This window comes from Nomascus leucogenys, chromosome 9 (genome assembly GCF_006542625.1).
Source record: "Nomascus leucogenys isolate Asia chromosome 9, Asia_NLE_v1, whole genome shotgun sequence".
NCBI classification, from domain to species: Eukaryota; Metazoa; Chordata; class Mammalia; order Primates; family Hylobatidae; genus Nomascus; species Nomascus leucogenys.
This window is the reverse complement of record NC_044389.1, coordinates 15821327-15835365: the sequence shown is the minus strand read 5'-3', so window position 1 is coordinate 15835365 and position 14039 is coordinate 15821327. Positions and strand designations below refer to the sequence as shown.

Sequence of the window (14039 nt, the reverse complement as noted above, 5' to 3'; positions counted from 1 at the left end):
TGGAACCTTTACAATGAATGCGGCTACATTGACACATCCTTATCACCCAAAGTCCACTGTTCACATTAGGTAGGTAGGGCTCGCTTTTGGTGTTGTACATTCTATGGATTTGGACACACATAATGACATGTATCCACCATTACAGTATCATACAGAGTAGTGTCACTGCCCTAGAAGTCCTCTGTGCTCTGCCCAGGCATCCCTCTTTCCACCAACTGCTGGCAACCACCCATCTTTTTATTGTCTCCATAGTTTTGTCTTTTGCAGAATGTCACACAGTTGGAATCATACAATATAGAGCCTTTTCAAAGTGGCTTCTTTCATTTAGTAATACACATTTACGTTTCCTCCATGTCTTTTCATGGGCCAACAGCTCGTTTCTTTTTAGTGTTGTATAATATTTCATGGTCTGGATACACCACAGTCTAACCATTCACATACTAAAGGACATTTTGGTTGCTTTCAAGTTTGGGCAATTATGAATAAAGCTGCTATAAGCATCCCTATGCATGTTTTTGTACGGACATACATTTTCTTCATAACCATTTAAACGTATACAGTTCAGTAGTGTTAAGTTCATTTGCATTGTTATACAACCAATATCCAAAATTCTTATCTGACAGACTGAAACTCTATACCCATCAAACAACAACCTCTGTTCCTCATTCCCCTCATCCCTGCCAACCACCATTCTATTTTCTGTGCCTATAAATTTGAAACAAGACAAATTCATCTGACACAGGTGCCTCTAGGTACCTCTTATAAGTGGACTCATAAGTGTTTTCTTTCTCTGACTGGCTTATTTCACTTAGCATAATGTCTTCGGTGTGACAGAGACCAGAGTAGACCACCATTCCCTTTGAACATTGGTATTGTACCACAAAATCAAGTGGTTTTCAAACATTTTTGATCCGTGGAATCTTTTTTTCTAAACCATGTATACAAAAAAAGGCAAAAGTGGAGAAATTCTTATTTCTTAGCCTTGGCACCTGTACAATACAATTGGAAGGGGTTAGGGTGGGGCTTGTCCAGAGAAGTCCCCACAAAGGTGCCCCATGACACTAGACTGTGCTCAGTCTCCATCATGAGACAATTATTTATAATAGTGATTTGTGGCATTTAAGATGTTAAATTTCCTTCAAAATCTCAAACATTAAGTTGTGTTACATGCCAATTTAAATGTCAAATGTATATTATTTCATTCAAATTATCTGAAAACCATTCATTGGCATATCATGAGACCCTTTAGAAACGGAACTACTTGACTAACCAGCACTTCCCATTCTCCAACTCCAGCAAGTGACAGAAACTTGCAGGCGTTGACACAATAGGGGAAAAAAAACTCCAGGACTTTAAAATAATGAGCCCTGCAGGGTTCAGATTCCTGCTCTGCCAGAGGGAAGTCTTGTGGTAGAGCATACAAGGACTTTAGAGTGAGATAGGCCTGGTCATAAATTCAAGATCTTCTTACTAGCATTAAAATCCTAGATGAGTTTCTCAACCCCTCTAAGCCTCTGTTTTTTCATCGGGAAAATGATATTAATAATAACTTCTCCATAAGATTCTTAAGAGGATTAAATGAGAAAACGTATGTTAAAGACACTTGTCACATTAATTGGTGTTTGGTAAATGTTATTTCCTCCCTCATTTTTACTAACTTTGAGATCTTGGGAAAGCCATTTAATCCCTCTGATTCTTAATTTCATAATACCTATAACACCTTCTAGGATAGAATCCTTTACAATTTAGCTTATCCTGAATCCCGCTCCTAGGCCAGTTGTTTTCTACACACTCTCACTAACTCCTGGGATTTCACCCATCAGCCATCAGCTGTACACTGATAAGTCCCAAATCTATACCTCCAGCCCAAGCCTTTCTCTTGAGTTCCAGACCTTTATGTCTGGCTATTTCATGGACATCTTCACCCAATATTCCATGTGCCCCTTCAATTCAACATGGCCGTACCTAGACTCCTTAAGTATTGCTTCTCAAATCTGCTGCTCCTCTTGCCTTGGTGATGGCCACCACCTTCTTCCCTTAACAGACACCTGGAAGCCATCCAGGACCCTCACTCTCTCTGTCTCTCCTACTTTTTATTAACCCAAGGCCAACAAACCCTGTTGCATCAACCATCTTGATGCCTTTCAAGTCCCTCCCCACCTCCTTGGCTGCCATATTTCTCATCTGTGTTCCTGCAGCAGGCTCCTGGCTGGTCTCCCTCCATGAGCCTGCTCTCCCCTCACACTCCTGCACACACTAGTCCCTTCTACACACTTCTGGCAGAATGCTTTTTTTAAATCAGAAAGCTGACCATTTCCATCTTTCCTAAAACCATTCAGTGTTTCTGCCTTGCTTTCAGAACAAAATCTAGACTGTCTGACATGCAGCACTCTTCGGTCTTAAATCTTATGGCCCATCTTCATCTTGCCCACCTATTCCTTCTCCACAAAGGCTGTGCTGTTTAACAGTGTACCAAAGACCTCTCTGTTCTTTCCTTCTTTAGGGTTTGTATATAGGCCACTGTCTGCTAGGATGTGCATTCTCTTCCGTGTGTTGCTCAGCTCGTTCTAACTCATCTTTCAAAACTCCTCAGGTGTCACCTCCCCCAGCGACCCCTCTTTTCTCTTGAACCCTGTGTTAGCTGCCCATCCTGTAAGGGCACTGCTTATCTGTATCACATTAATTGAGCTACTGTATACAGAGACTGTGCCTTTTATTTCCATATCTCCAACACCCAGACCAGAGCTGTTAAGACTGAATGAATGAATGAATGAATGAATGTGTATACATTGTATATACACGAGGGTGTGAAATAATAAAGCATGTTAAGAATGTTTTGTAAACTACAAAGCACCAATCAGATGTAAGGGCCTGTTATTTCTGTGTACATATATAGTATATACACTTTATATCTACTTTTTTTTTTTTAAGAGACAGGGTCTCACTCTGTTGCCCAGGCTGGAGTGCAGTGGCACAATTACAGCCTACTGCAACCTTGAACTCCTGGGCTCAAGTGATGCTCCTACTTCAGCCTCTCAAGTAGCTGAGACTACACACCACCACGTCCAGCCAACTTTTTATTTTTATTTTTAGGGGGAGACAAGGGTCTTGCTGTGGTGCCTAGGCTGGTCTTGAACTCCTGGGCTGAAGCGATCCTCCATTTTTGTAGACAGCTCCTGCCAAGGGCTGTATTTTCTTATTATTAATTTGCCTATGAAATCACAAAATTATACATTCTAGTTGGTAAAAATAACTCTTGGGTTAGTGTGTGTGCGTGTGTGTGTGTGTGTGTGTACACACCTATTTTATTCTAAGGGACTTATGGGAATGAATTTAAAATCTAGAGTTTCGGATTTTACTGGAAACTGGAAATAGAATCTAAGTTTAGGTGTCAGCACCAAAATTATCCTGCCCTTCCCTCCCCAACCCCTATACAGCCCTGATTTCTTTTTAAACGTGAACTGTGTTCATATGGAAAGAACGAACATGTTCTGCAACTCCCAGAAGTTCTTACAAAATTAATTATACAGATTATCCAAATTTAGCCCTTTAAAAAATAATTTTGAACATTAGCTCCTTACAGAAAATCTATTTTCTTTCTCCTTTTCTAGAGGAAAGGGCCTTTTGAAGGCAAATCGTGTGACAGTTTATAGATTGTCGTCTCTCTAAAGACCTCAAGGAAAAGAAGTATTTTCTATGTGCAAAACGGTACCTCTTTTTTCCACCTTTATGTCCTTTAAAAGATTAGATAAGCCAGCTCACACCTGTAATTAATCCCAGATACTCCCAGTTACTGGGACCGGGAGTAGCTGAGGCCGGAGGATCGCTCAAGCCTAGGAGTTCAAGGCTACAGTGAGCTATGATGTCACCACTGCATTCCTGCCTGGGTGACAGAACAAGACTCTGTCCCTATTTATTAAAAAAAAAAATCAGACAATAATATTAGTAATTTAAAAAAAATAAAAAATATTTAAAATCTTTAAAAAGACAAAAAAGACTAAGGAATTTTTTCCCACTTTTGAAAAATTAACAAAGATAATTACCTTATCGGCAAAAGTCAATACACTCCATTTGAGCCTCACAGCCCCCAGCCCCCTGGCTCAGCAGAGGACCCATTTCTGAAAAAGTGTGTTGAATGACAAGGTTTATAGGCTGCACCATTATGGCAGCTACCAAGGAGGCAGAGATGAGTATCTTCCTCTTCAGAGAGAGCCTGAATGTTGTGTGTGACTGAAAAGTCAGCACTATAATATATTCAAGAAGACCTAAGGGTTTACTTTCCAATAAGGATGGAAAAAATCTGAACACCCCACTGTGAGCTTATCGTAATGCTGCCTCATATAAAAAGTTGGTAATTAGTCCCTGAGTGAATAAAGTAGAATAGATGATAAGAGATTGATACTAAGAGGAGAAGCACAAAATGCTCTTGCCAGTCATCAAAATTTAAAGGCTATAGAGAAAGGGTTGGGGATGCCTCTGTCTGTTTACATACTATTTCCAACTCAGAATTTGTAATGATAGGGTTTATTAACTGGTGTTTTTAAATTGTATGAAAATAAAGCTTATATAAATTCAAAGGAACACACAGAGTGCCAAATGCAGGAGCCTTTGCAATCCAGCCTAAAATGCCACAGAAGAAGTGGTGGAAACTTTTATCTCATATCCATCTCTTTTCCTCCAGCTGGGGGTCTTTTGCTAAAATCCAGATGTGGGAAAATGCTATTTAATATGAGAACCAAACAGCAAATTTCAAAAACATATATTTCTGGGAACTCCAGAACATGTAATCATTTGTCTAGATTTTGTTTTTTTCATATAATTTAATATCAATTCACTTGTATATTTCTGTTGTTAGAGACTCCTGCTATAGATGAGTTCAGAGTCCCAAGTTGCCAGCTACCATTCATTACTTAATATGGAATAGGGCTTGATTTTTATTGGAGGGACATTCCAGAGAAAATGGAAATCAGGATGATTTCAGTGTTTACATCTGGACCATAGCTTTGCATTAAACATGCTTCCCCTTTCCATCCCCACGTCCTGAGAATTTAAATTTCTATTTAAATGAGATTCATGTTTTAATTTTCATGAAAAGGCATGCATTTTCATCAACACTAATTCCATGAGTACTGAGGAAACACACTTAAGTTTCTAAACTCTTCCTAAAAAGTAAATACAAGTGAACCACATAAACGAGTGAAAATTCCAGGTCTTCTGGGAGGTGGTATCATTTGTATTTTGGCACTTAATCTTTTCCATTGCTTTTAGGTCCTTGTGAACTGTGTGAACTACCTCGATTATAGTGGGAAATCCAGGGTCTACCTGTCTGTCAGGTCCAGTCCGCAGCATCCCAGGGACTGATTCCAATCCGAATGAGAACATAGCCACGTTTCCCTTAACACAAAACTGACCAGTGAAAATCCTCATATGCAAAACATGTAAATTAGAACTTGATTATTCAGATCACAAAAGGATTCATCAGAGGACTTTTTGAATAGAAAACACTATTATATGTAAAGTACAGTATTTTATTTCAGGGAGAGATCCATTATATTTATGCCAAATTTTTGAAAATCAGTTTCTAGTTAGAAAAAGGAAATTGGCTTGTGAAATAATTTAACAGGTCAAATTCACAATTGTATCAATCTTGGACAAATGCACCAAGAATGTGAAGCAAAGAGTTACTGGTGTATTCCCTGGGGATGGCTGAACTAAAGCATGTCCCTTATCCCCAGGAGCTTACGGTCTGCATAGGGAAATGGACAGTTAAATAGACAGAAGCCAGCACCGAGGCAGGCAGCAGAGCAATGATCCTGGAACGGCATGGTCAGTAAATGAGAGGAATTCAATCAGAACTTCTTCAGGATCATTGCCATGTGTATAGATGTAGAAACAAAATAGACATTCAGCAAGTAAGAATCTTTGGGACAATTAGCAGCATATGTTTTATTATTTCATGATAACATTCATCAAAATAGCTTAATGGGATAATTAATTCAGGTGTGTGGATTCAATTCTGATCAGCTTTAGCAAAAAATAGTATATTTAGCCAAAATATGAGACACCTATATATTTTCCTGCCAGAAGAAAAATTGCATGTATTTCCAAACTTTTGGGGGAAAAGGGTGTCAGTTTGGACCAGTATTCATAGAAATTAACCGTCGAGGCTGGACACAGTAGCTCACGCTTATAATCCCAGCACTTTCGGAGGCCAAGGTGGGTGGATCACTGGAAGTCAGGAATTCCAGACCACCCTAGTCAACATGGTGAAACCCTATCTCTACTAAAAATACAAAAATCAGCTGGGCATGGTGACACAAGTCTATAATCCCAGCTACTCGGGAGGCTGAGGCAGGAGAATTGCTTGAACTCGGGAGGTGGAGGTTGCAGTGAGCCAAGATCACACCACTGCACTACAGCCTGGCAATAGAGCAAGACTCTGCCTCAAAAAAAAAAAAAAAAAAAAAAAAGAAAGAAATTAACCATCGAATGCTGAGCTGAGGACTCTAAATTATCATTCTATAATAGTAAGTGGATAAACCAAAACTTATGATCTAGCCTTTGTTTTATGTTTGTTGGTAGTTTTTCCTTCTTTTTGTTTTTCCTTAACAGAGCAGCATAGTTTATCACACAATGTTAAAACTGATTCTCAAAAAAATACAATTATCAAAAAAGGAAAGTGTCAAACAACTTTCTAAAAAGGGTGTTCTTCATTTTTCTTACATTTTACATTAATTCTATGCAAATTTCTACATCCTCTCTATTAATCTCTGACTGTTACTGGCTTTGCTTGCTGGTGAGAGTATTTTTCACTGTAGCATAAAATAATACTGCATTTCAGATTTTTTAATAGTCATGTTTTAATCACTATGATGCAAAACAAATGTAGATTTTTCTGTCATGTACCAAGGTACGACATATTGAAGGTATTTCTGATTGTTTATATTTTGTAATTTTGAACCAAGTGTGACTCTGGATACATAGTCATACTTATATTTTTAAGTAACTTAAAATCATTTTAAAAATATATTAAATAAGACAGGTAGAAAATGCTTTACTAACTGTAAAGTGCCTCATGTGTAAAATGTCCAGAGCACACCAATGTGGTTGCCAATTTAAATGCCACCAGAAGACGCAGAGCTCCTTATTGTGTAGTATTTATCTGTTTATACAACTCATTAATGAATAATCAAATATGTTTGAGTCTCCCGTATCGCTTTGAAAGAGATGTGGTACCAACTCTCTACATAGCTATTTCAGTACTAATTCCTCACTGTTTTTAATTTGGGTCGGAGACTTGGGGATGGAAAGGGGAAGCATGTTTAATAAAAAGCTATGGCCCAAATGTAAACACTGAAATTGTCCTGAACGCACTTCAACAGCGAATGTATGACAGCCCAGTGTAAAGCCATTTAGAAATAACAAGATGGACATGTACACATATGTAGGTTAAGTTCAACAGCAGATAATGCCAAAAGCAGTATATAGTGGATATGAATTACTTCAACCGAGTTTAGTATCTATCCTTTTAGTCCTGGTACTGTGTGGTTTTCTTCGGAATCTCTTTCTTATTTATTTTTGTCCAATTAGAAAATAAAGCAGGGCAGGGTGGCTGCATCTGTTTACTTTCTGAGCATGGGTGTATGTAAACACACACACGTATCTGTCTGTTTTTTCCAGAGGCTTCTATGTACACATCATATAAAAGTCATACTGTTAACATAAATCAACCCCAGAAGAGAAATTCCAGCATACCATTTTCCCTTGCCTATTGTCTGTGTGTGTGTTTGTATGTCAGTCTGTCTTTTTTTATTCTGGCTTTCTCTCTTATTCAGTATTTATAAGGACCTTTAGGGCAGATGTCTAAAAACAACTGCATAGTCATCAGGAGTTAGGCAGAATGAAATGCCTTTGCTCATCTTCTCTACATGAGTGACCAGAAGAAAAAAAGAAACACAAAGCATCAGACTTTAGAAACCACATGCAGGTTAAAGGGCACCGACCATCCTGGCTTGTGTTCTGCCTAAAGGACAAGGCTCTCATTTGATAAAGATCATTAGTCACCAAGATATATATTTTAGAGAGTTCCCAGTAGCGAATATTCCGTTGGCAGTCACTGGAGTGTACCAGATGGTTCATTAGCATAGGCTAGACAAGTCAAAGACTTTCAGAATCATTTAGAAAATGTCAAACAGCAACAAGAATCCTGTCACTTTTTATTAGAATTAACTACATCACACCCTGGACACAGATTTCACCTTGGGTCAGAAAAATTAATACAGAATTATATGAATTGTGTAATATACTGGGTTAAGATAGGTCTTTCTCCAGGGACTCATTTGCTGGCAATATATTAAGATCCCTCTACTTTAGGAATCCTCAAACCTTTCCTTTTGTAAGATATGAAAAAAGTTGACCTTGCTCAAAATCCATTGGTGTCTAATTGATTTGAGGTATATGCAGAATTTCAACAAGACATTCTTCTAAAGCTCTTTTGTGATCCTTTTCCCAGGAAGCTTGGTGAGTGGGGTTTACTGAATATTCAGCAGCATGTAAAGTATGTTTATGTCAAAAGGAAAATACATCCATTAATTGAGCACATTGCTTTAGTAAACAGGAATTAAAATGATATTGAAATGTTGCTTTTTTTTTTTTTTTAATGCAGATGTCAAAAACCTTGAAAACTTCCAGCTGGTAGAAGGTGTCCAGGAACAAGTCAATGCCGCCCTTCTGGACTACACAATGTGTAACTACCCGCAGCAGACAGAGAAATTTGGACAGCTACTTCTTCGACTACCCGAAATCCGGGCCATCAGTATGCAGGCTGAAGAATACCTCTACTACAAGCACCTGAACGGGGATGTGCCCTATAATAACCTTCTCATTGAAATGTTGCATGCCAAAAGAGCATAAGTTACAACCCCTAGGAGCTCTCCTTTCAAAACAAAAAGAGATTGGGGGAGTGGGGAGGGGGAAGAAGAACAGGAAGAAAAAAAGTACTCTGAACTGCTCCAAGCAACACTAATTAAAAACTTGCTTTAAAGATATTGAATTTAAAAAGGCATAATAATCAAATACTTAATAGCAAATAAATGATGTATCAGGGTATTTGTATTGCAAACTGTGAATCAAAGGCTTCACATCCCCAGAGGATTCCATATAAAAGACATTGTAATGGAGTGGATTGAACTCACAGATGGATACCAACACCATCAGAATAAAAACGGACAGAACAGTTCTTGTATATTTAAACTGATCTCCGCTATGAAGAAATTTAGGAACTAATCGTATTAATTAGGCTTATACAGCGGGGGATTTGAGCTTACAGGATTCCTCCATGGTAAAGCTGAACTGAAACAGTTCTCAAGAATGCATCAGCTGTACCTACAATAGCCCCTCCCTCTTCCTTTGAAGGCCCCAACACCTCTGCCCTGTGGTCACTGAATCTGTACTAAGACCTGTGTTCAGCCACACCCAGTAGTAGCTCCACCAAATCATGAACAGCCTAATTTTGAGTGTCTGTGTCTTAGACCTGCAAACAGCTAATAGGGAATTCTATTAATATGTTAGCTTGCCATTTTAAATATGTTCTGAGGTTTGTTTTGTCACGTGTTCATGATGTTAAGAAAATGCAGGCAGTATCCCTCTTCTATCTTATATAAGTGTTAATTAATATTAAGGGAAATGACTACAAACTTTCAACGCAAATGCTCCATAGCTAAAGCAACTTAGAGCTTATTTCTGCTACTGTTGCTGAAATGTGGCTTTGGCATTGTTGGATTTCATAAAAAATTTCTGGCAGGAAGTCTTGTTAGTATACATCAGTCTTTTCCATCATCCAGGTTTGTAGTTCATTTAAAAATAAAACATTAAACATATTTTGCTAGGATGTCAAATAGTCACAGTTCTAAGTAGTTGGAAACAAAATTGATGCATGTTAATCTCTGCAAAGAGAAAGGAAAGGATGAGGTGATGTATTGACTCAAGGTTCATTCTTGCTGCAGTTGAACATCCTCAAAATTTGGGATGGAAATGCTGATTTTTACATGTGGCCTGGAAAGATATTAAAGTAATTCAAATCTTGCCCAAAGGGAAAGGAAGAGGGTGATACTGACCTTTCTAAGTCATAGACCAAAGTCTGCTGTAGAACAAATATGGGAGGACAAAGAATAGCAAATTCTTCAAATGACTATTATCAGTATTATTAACATGCGATGCCACAGGTATGAAAGTCTTGCCTTATTTCACAATTTTAAAAGGTAGCTGTGCAGATGTGGATCAACATTTGTTTAAAATAAAGTATTAATACTTTAAAGTCAAATAAGATATAGTGTTTACATTCTTTAGGTCCTGAGGGGCAGGGGGATCTGTGATATAACAAAATAGCAAAAGCGGTAATTTCCTTAATGTTATTTTCCTGATTGGTAATTATTTTTAACAGTACTTAATTATTCTATGTCGTGAGACACTAAAATCAAAAACGGGAATCTCGTTTAGACTTTAATTTTTTTGAGATTATCGGCGGCACAATCACTTGTAGAAACTGTAAAAAATAAAAGTATCTCCTAGTCCCTTAATTTTTTCATAAATGTTTCTGGCTTTTGAGTAGTGTATTTATATTGTATATCATACTTTCAACTGTAGACAATTATGATGCTAATTTATTGTTCCTTGGTTTCACCTTTGTATAAGATATAGCCAAGACTGAAGAAACCAAATATATGTGTTTACTGTAGCATGTCTTCAAGTTAGTGGAACTTAGTTCAGGGACATAGAAGAGTCTTAATGAATTAAAATCATTCAACTTGATTAAATGTCTATAAATCTTCATCATTCCTACTGTAGTTTATTTAATATCTATTGTAAATTATGTGACTTGTAGCTTCCTCTGGTTTTCAAGTAAACTTAACAAGGTGGAGTCTTACCTGGTTTTCCTTTCCAAGCATTGTAAATTGTATACCAAAGATATTAGTTATTACTTTTGTGTGTACAAAGAGGATTATTTTATTACGTTTATTAATCACCTCTAATACTCATCCACATGAAGGGTACACATTAGGTAAGCTGGGCATCGACTCATTCGCAGTCTCAGTCACCCGTGTTATCTTCATGGCTCAAAGGACAATGCAAAATCACCGATCAGAGCTCATACCCAAAGCATTACAGAGAACAGCAGCATCATTGCCCTCCCCAGCTGAAAAACAAGTTGGCCAGAAGATACATGGAGAAGAATGGTGTTGTCAACAGATAATGAAACAGTTCTATCATGCATGTGTAATGTGGGTGGAGACAATTATAATATTTGGCCATAACTATCTGGAGGGTCTTTAACATTGCCAAAAAAACAAATATGTTGATGTTTATTTTATTTTATTTTTTATTTTAAGAGGTGGGATCTTGATCTCACATGTTGCCCAGGCTGGCCTCAAACTCCTGGGCTCAAGCATTCCTCCCGCCTCAGCCTCCCTGGTAGCTGGGTCTAGGGGTGCATGCCAGCACACCTGGCTAACATTGACTCTTAAAATCTATGTTCTCTTATTTTAAAGATACAGTACTCCCCACTGAAAATTAAACCTAAAAAATGTCACATATTGGTATGTTGTTAACCTGGTAGATTAAATCATGAGAACGATTAGAAAGATGGGCAACACAGTGGGTTACATCCACACTGCTGATCACACCAACGACAGGAGCTGATAAGCAAGAAAGCGTCACAGCCAGCGTCTGTTCACCCAAGGTTGACAAGTGAAGTTTCTCTAATGTTGATTGTTAGCCGATTTGTAACCTGGCATTTACTTAGCAACTGCCTTATCAATTACAGGATTTACCGGTAAAAGCAGACTCAAATATAAAGGTTTTTAACTTAACTTGGTTTATTATAGTTGCTCTATGTTTGTAAACAGACAATCTGTAATGTCTGATTATTTGTATCACAGATCTGCAGCTGCCTTGGACTTGAATCCATGCAATGTTTAGAGTGTGAAGTCGGTTACTTGTTGATGTTTTCTTACTGTATCAATGAAATACATATTGTCATGTCAGTTCTTGCCAGGAATTTCTCAACAAAATGGATTTTTTTTTCAGTATTTCAATAAATATTGATATGCCCAGCCTGATAATTTTTAAAAGTTTTTATGTTGTCCTCATTCTATTGAATACTAAAGCTTCTAAGTAAGAAACTTGACGAGGAGTGAAATCAAAAGAATCCCACAGGAATAGATACTTTTCCCTCTAGATAACTTCTAGAGTGGTTGACTGTCCTTCCATGGATACCTGAAGCATTAAATTCAATCTGCACATCATCTCTACACATGAAACAAAGTTATTTTATATCATTTACTGTTATAATCAATGAGCAGAAAAATCTAAATAGCATCTCACTTTTTTGTAGAGCTTATGTTGTCCTGATAACTTTCCCAAGTGCTTTCTTAATTTACTTGGTCTTCAGAACAGATCCAGGAGGTATTATTATTCTCATACTAAAGCCCCTTGCACAAAAGGATTCGACACACTAGTCAGAGGAGTAGCGGGAATTTGAACCTAGGTAGTTTGACTCCAGAATCAACACTCTTAAACACTACACCATTCTGTCTCTAGACCAGGAGGACACTTCAGATTTGCTTCAAAAGGCAAAGATAGGCCGGGTGCGGTGGCTCACGCCTGTAATCCCAGCACTTTGGGAGGCCAAGGTGGGCAGATCACCTGAGGTCGGGAGTTCGAGACCAGCCTGACCAATATGGAGAAACCCCGTCTCTACTAAAAATACAAAATTAGCTGGGCGTGGTGGCACATGCCTGTAGTTTCAGCTATTCAGGAGGCTGAGGCAGGAGAATCACTTGAACCCAGGAGGTGGAGGTTGTCGTGAGCTAAGATCGCACCATTGCACTCCAGCCTGGGCAACAAGAGCAAAACTCCATCAAAAAAAAAAAAAAAGGCAAAGATATTGGAGAAAATCAGACATCAGATCACCTCAAAGTATATAGATATTTATCAATAACCCAAACATAAAGTCTTTATACTTGCCGGGCGCGGTGGCTCACGCTTGTAATCCCAGCACTTTGGGAGGCTGAGGCGGGCGGATCATGAGGTCAGGAGACCGAGACCACGGTGAAACCCCGTCTCTACTAAAAATACAAAAAAATTAGCCGGGCGTGGTGGCAGGTGCCTGTAGTCCCAGCTACTCGGAGAGGCTGAGGCAGGAGAATGGCGTGAACCCGGGAGGCGGAGCTTGCAGTGAGCCGAGATTGCGCCACTGCACTCCAGCCTGGGCGACAGAGCGAGACTCTGTCTCAAAAATAAATAAATAAATAAATAAATAAATAAATAAAGTCTTTATGGATGTTAAGCCTAAAAAGTAAGATGCCCATGTTCTAGAAATTAGCCTCCTTCAGTACCATTGTGGCTTTGCAGATGTTTAAGGCAATAAAATAACTATGAAATCCATTTTCAAAATTAATAAAACCTTTATTACAAAATAGTATAAGAACCACAAAACACTTAACAATGTTTAGGAAACATTACGGTCCAGACTCCCACTTCACACTCCACCCTTCCCATCCCTACTCTGGGCCAAGATAAGCAGGAAGTGCTCATTCTTTCCCAAGCAGATGCCAATTTTTCTTAGGATCCTACAAAAAGATACCATGGAGTCCAACCCAAAATACTGCACTTAGAGTCTAGTGAGTATGAAACTTAAACTTATTTATTTTTATTTTTATTTTCGCCCAGGCTGGAGTGCAGTGGGACGATCTCAGTTCAACGACCTCTGCCTCCAAAGCTCAAGCAATCCTCCCACCTCCACCTCCCGAGTAGCTGGAACCACAGGCATGCGCCACCACACTCCAGCTAATTTTTTATTTTTTGTAGAGATGAGGTCTTCTTGTAATGCCCAGGTTGGTCTCGAACTCCTGGGCTCAAGTGATCCTTCTGCCTTGGCCTCCCAAAGTGCTGGGATGTCAGGCATGAGCCACTGTCCCCAGCCAAAACTAAGATTTTTAAGCAACTAAATAGCGGGCTACAAAACGCATCCCCCTTTTCAA

General features: G+C 38.6%; 1 protein-coding gene across 3 annotated transcripts in view; it reads left to right on the top strand.

The window, feature by feature from the left end:
* NR5A2 (nuclear receptor subfamily 5 group A member 2) overlaps window positions 1-12119 on the top strand; it is a 157382-nt gene extending 145263 nt beyond the window's left edge. For all 3 annotated transcript variants that reach the window (XM_003264519.4, XM_030818416.1, XM_030818418.1), the window contains one exon: window positions 8666-12119. In XM_003264519.4, the coding sequence (XP_003264567.2) occupies window positions 8666-8913 (248 nt within the window). In that variant the 3' untranslated portion in view covers window positions 8914-12119. The remainder of the gene's footprint in view (window positions 1-8665) is intronic.
* The last annotated feature ends 1920 nt before the right edge of the window (window positions 12120-14039 follow it).